We start from the raw sequence: 5,538 nt of genomic DNA on the forward strand, positions 1-5,538 counted from the left end.
GACATTTCTGACATATAACAAAATACACGTTAATGTGGGATGCACGATTTAAAAAAAAAGAAAAAAAAAGTCTAATTGCAATTTTGTCATATTCTGTGAGTGCAATTTGAAATTTTTTTTTTTTTTTTATTATTGTTGTTGTTATATATTAGTGTGAACTGTTACAAATTAAGACAGCAGAATATTGCCATTGTATAAATAAAAAAAATAAAAATTTAATTAAAAAAATAAAAATAAAATTAAATATAAAAAAATAAATAAAACAAAACAAAAAAACAGGGTTCCCTGGGATTTCAGGTTGTAAAAAAAATACTAATGCTAAATTCAACACGAAGAAAAAAATAACTAAGGATTAGGGCTGGGTGATATGGCAAAAAATTAAAATCTCGATTTTCTCAGAACGTTTGACCGATTTTCGATTTTTACGATTTCTAACTAGTCAACTTGAAAATGTGACTACAGCATGATTCAAGTAACTTCTTTATTAACCCTCTAGTTAAATAAAATTCTATTCCAAGTTCACCACACACGTTGTCAACATGATGTAAATGTTAAACAAATCACTTGTTAAATGTCTTTGCAGAAAATCCATGCATGAACTACAGTTACTTCTTGTACAAACTTATATGTTCAGAAATAATATGAGGAAAATGCTTCAAAAAAATTACTATATACCTTCAATATAACAACGGTAGACTATTATTAGCTTTAAATGTTGCAGCTTTAGCATCCTGTCACCATGATGCAAACATGAAATATCAGACATACAGTAGTAGTTCTTTACAGGTTTTTTATTAGATTGCGCTGCTTTTCCCTTGTTTTTTCTATGTAAACATGGACTGTTTGACTGTTGCATGCATGCACTTTCTCATCCTGTTTTAATTATGTGCAAAACAAGCACGTGTTGTGCGATTCATGAGGTTGGGTTGCAGTATTTATTTGAGATGTGGTGTCTCTGTGGCAGTACTCTCTGAAGCTGGAGAAGGGCGACTACGCTGTGCGTCTGCAGGTGCGTCACGAGCAGCAGAGCGAGCTGGAGCGTCTGAAGGACCTGCCGTTCCTTGTGTCTCACCGGCTCTCCAGCACGCTCTCGCTGGACGTCTACGAGACGCACCGCGCTGCCATGCTGGCCAAGAAGAAGGCCAACTCCATCACACTGAGCCCCGGTGCGTCGCAGCCCTTCTACATCACAGCCCTGCCCGACGACAAGTGAGTGTCCCTACAGACCAGTGCTGGGGAAAGTTACTTTTAAAGGAGACCTATTATGCTCCTTTTTACAATATGTAATATAAGTTTTTTTCATGATATGTCACCTTTAAAAGTAATGCAGTACAATACTGCGTTACTCCCTTAAAAAAAGTAACTAATTGCATTACTTAGTTACTTTTTATGGAAAGTAATGCTTTACGTTACTTTTGAGTTACTTTTTAAATCTGGGCAGGGTTTGCTTGTTTGTTTTTAATGTAAAAAGTTATTTTACAACAAAAGTGAAATGAATCCGCCTCAGGCTGAAGGAAATGTAAATTCACGTCTGTACAGTAGAGGGCGCAGCTCAAACTAATCACATGAAGAATATAATGCAGGAGAAGAAAGTTCGGCACTATTCAGCAATAACTAAAATAAAACACAAATGTGTCAATTTAGCTTATTAGTATGATTGAATTGGATCATCGAAGGTCAGAAGCAAAGACATTGGTTAATAAAATGGGATTAAATACATAAATGATATTTGTCTTTTTTAACATTTAATTATTAAAGGTTTGTATAATATTCTGAGTTTGCATTTGACTGTTTTTATTCATTTTGAGGAACACTGAATGTGTTTGTGTGCAGTGAGATGAGTAAACGCATGTTGATATTTAGTCTAGAACTACAGTAAGATCATGTTCACACACAACGCTCTGCACTTACTCCTGATTTCTGTCACCATGGCAACACCAGAGCTGTCACTCAACACATGGAAACAAAGTAACTGTCGTTACTTATTTGAAAAAGTAACTCCGATATTTCCTTCTAAAATTAAAAGTAATGTTACTTTACTAGTTACTTAAAAAAAGTAATCTGATTACGTAAATTGCGTTATCAGAATATTTAAAGCTGTTTTCGAGCAGCCGCTGATCCAGAGAGAGCAGCGCTCGTAGTGTAAGCTTTATGTTTGAAGCAGCTTCACAAACAGGCTACATTTCTGTGTTGTAAACATTAAGTAATAACAAAAGTATTGGGATAAAGGTTTATAGTCCTGATATAGACTCTGACGTTGCGGCAGTCGCGATCAAAACGAGTAACTGACCTTTGGAACTAATGTTACGCTTCAAATAAAGATTGCATATTATTTTGTTGTCTAATGTTTTGTTTTCAGATTCGTGGGAGAACCGTGATCTCAATTCTAAAAATCAATTATCCAGAGTCATACCTTAAAACATAGCTACATAATATATCTGCCATCTAACTAATACTATTAGTGCTGTTTCTGATGTTAAAATGTAGCTCTGCAGAAAACCCTTTTGGTTCGTGCCGCGGTCCATGCGTCCAGCCGCCGCTGCTGTTGAGCCGTGAGCCGTCAGAAGATGCAGACGTTTGTCTTTGTGTTTCAGGATCCCTAAAGGTGCCGGACCCGGCGGCTACATCACCGGCTCGCTGGTTCTGCCCAAGAGTGAGTTCGGCAAAAAAGCTGTGAGTCGCCAGTCTCTTCAAACACAGGGTTGATTCAGCTCATCTGTAGGTCTGCATGCTGCTTTGTGATTATATAGCTCAGTCTCTCTCACATGTAGGGGTGTGCAATATTGACACAAAATTATTGATGAATCATTTTCTGGGATTTTGCTTATAATGATAAGCCGAGTGTGTTTTTATGCTGGTGCAGGTCTGTCATGTCAGCTGACTCTCAAAGCTTTTTATATTCAGTGGCAGAAATTAACTTTTTCAATAAGGCCACCTTAAATTGATTTCCAGTGGCATTTTTTACCTTTATAAGGGCATTTTTAACCTTTAATTTAGATGTGTATGTTAAATTCTTCCATTTATGCAATCAATTCAATTAGAATAAGACGCTATAAGCTGTTACCAATCAAATAAATCATAATCAAGAAAAGCCATTTTTTTGCACTGTAGAAACTGCAGTTTTTAGGAACATTTACACTGTAATTACAATTGCATAAATTAGATTAATGTTCTAAAAATAAGATTTTGAATATTGAATGTTATTTTTAAATAAAATGATACTTTTAAATATGAAGTATGCAACTAGTCACTGTCTTAATGAGTGAGTCATTGAATCATTCACTCAAAAGATTCATACAAATGGCTGATTCCTTCATGAACAGAATAGGCTTGTTTGCGGTTCAGACAACTGTGATGCTGCGGTTCTCTTCTAAAATGTTTTATTTTTATCTGATTTCATATGATTATGTATTTAAATTATGCATGAATGTTCCCAAACACTATGACAGCGCGATCTCTGTGTGAGATAATGTGATTGTTGTCATATTTCTATAAAAATCAAAAGTACATGTTTGTATTAAAGTAAAAATGGATGATAAATACACCTTTCGTATGGAATTAAATGGCAAGCACTTTGAGTGTCTTGTTCATCATATTTATTTTCATATAAAAGCAACAGAACTGAAATTATATCATGTTTATTAGCAACACAGCACGTGAGTGAGAATAACGCGATATCTGCCTTTGATCTCGTTGGTATCTGTTCACTTCTAGAGGTCAGAACTGTCCTTCTTGCCTGCGCTTATTTCACTCCTCCCCTCACTGCAGCCGCCTACTCTCACCTTCATTTCAGGCAAGGCAAGGTGCATCTCAAACAAGCCTATTGTCTTAATGAGTGAGTCATTGAATCATTCACTCAACCAATTTGCACAAACGGCTGATTCCTTCATGAATGAAGCAAATGACTCTCTTAAAGAGTGAATCATTGAATCATTCACTCAGCCGATTCGAATAAATGGCTGATTCATTCATGAACAAAGCAAGTGGCTGTCTTTATAAATGGATAATTGATTTGTTCCAAAACACTGATTTATTGTAACTCACGATATTACCTTCTTGTTTACTGAACTGTTACATAAATTCAGTATCACATCTGCAAGCATGCAGATATTGCTCATGTGATAGTTATCATATAGAAATCTAAACATTTTTGCCCATGTATTGAATTTCTTGTTCATTCTAACTGCAGTCTGCTAGTCCATATCACGCAATGAAAGTGTGGACTATCAAGACCTGTTTTGTTTTTTTGCAAAGTGATTGAGAGACTTGATCATCCTGTACTTGTGCACCTTACAGTGAATCATGATGATGATGTGAAGGAGTAGAGAGCAGAGGATAGAGAGGACAGAGAGCGTGTGTGTGTGTGTGTGTGTGTGTGTGAGATTCTCTCTCTGATGTGTGTTATTCTGACCAGCAGGGACAAGCTTCAGCCAAACGACAAGGAAAATTTAAAAAGGTACTGGACGGATAGAGAAAGAACAGAACTTCTGCTTTTTAATGTATTTATATTGCAGGGGCCCGATTAAATGAGCCATTTAATAACACTATTATGTGAATGATACAAACCCTAAATTCACACTCACACACACTAGTGCTGGGCAGCATGACCAATACATTGTTTTTGCTGGAAATCCAACCAAAAGATGGTTTGTATATTCAGTAAACACATGTTATTGTCTGTTTTTGATAAACTAGTGATAATCAAGTTATTTATCTTCTGTTATCATTCATAACATTTAGGTTCACATCAGTGACTCATTTGAATTGTCATCACTCTCAATAATGTAAATCAGTGCTTCTCAATAAGTATGTCTTGGCAAATTTCCAAAGGGTCCCCAGGATGATTTAAAAGTTTTCAAACGAATAATTTAATATATTAAAATAATCTAAAATGAAAGATAATCTAAATTAAAATGCCTAAAAACAAAACAAAAAAACAAAACACAAAAAGTCATGTTTCTTATTTCCCCCAAAACTGTAGAATATTAATATATTACACTAATAATAATAATAATGTCATGTTAAATTTTGATTTAATAATATTAATAAGTATTATTATTATTATTCCAAAATTGTGGAATTGTAATATTATTAAAATGAATAGTAATAATAAAAAATATATTTTTCTTTGCTTTTTATATTTATATATTTTTGGGAGCCCTTTAAATATTGTTGTTGGACAGTTGGGATCTTCGAGTTGAAAATGTTAATCAGAACCACTGATGTAAATAACAAACATAACTGTCCACTAATCTACAAGTAGAATATATATATCATCATACTGCCCAGCCCTCTCTCACTCACTCACTCACTCACACACTCTCTCACTCACACACTCACTCACTCACTCACTCACTCACACACTTACTCACTCCTCACTCACTCACTCACACTCACTCACTCACTCACTCACTCACTCACTCTCTCATACTTACTCACTCACTCTCTCACACTTACTCACTCTCTCACACTCACTCACATACACACGCTCATTCACTCACTCACTCACACACGCTTGCTCGCTCGCTCGCTCTCACT

At 35.3% G+C, this 5,538-nt stretch overlaps 1 protein-coding gene across 2 annotated transcripts in view; it reads left to right on the forward strand.

Moving 5' to 3' along the window:
• Positions 1-4,604, forward strand: part of LOC107694479 (tripeptidyl-peptidase 2-like) — a 25,018-nt gene extending 20,414 nt beyond the window's left edge. Inside the window, exons 21-23 of one of the 2 annotated variants that reach the window (XM_016494183.1) lie at positions 965-1,209; positions 2,595-2,673; positions 4,415-4,604. In XM_016494183.1, coding sequence (XP_016349669.1) covers positions 965-1,209; positions 2,595-2,673; positions 4,415-4,471 — 381 coding nt within the window. In that variant the 3' untranslated portion in view covers positions 4,472-4,604. The remainder of the gene's footprint in view (positions 1-964; positions 1,210-2,594; positions 2,674-4,414) is intronic. The other variant, XM_016494184.1, reaches the window with a different exon arrangement.
• The last annotated feature ends 934 nt before the right edge of the window (positions 4,605-5,538 follow it).

This window comes from Sinocyclocheilus anshuiensis, unplaced genomic scaffold (genome assembly GCF_001515605.1).
Source record: "Sinocyclocheilus anshuiensis isolate Anshui unplaced genomic scaffold, SAMN03320099.WGS_v1.1 scaffold2585, whole genome shotgun sequence".
NCBI classification, from domain to species: domain Eukaryota; kingdom Metazoa; phylum Chordata; class Actinopteri; order Cypriniformes; family Cyprinidae; genus Sinocyclocheilus; species Sinocyclocheilus anshuiensis.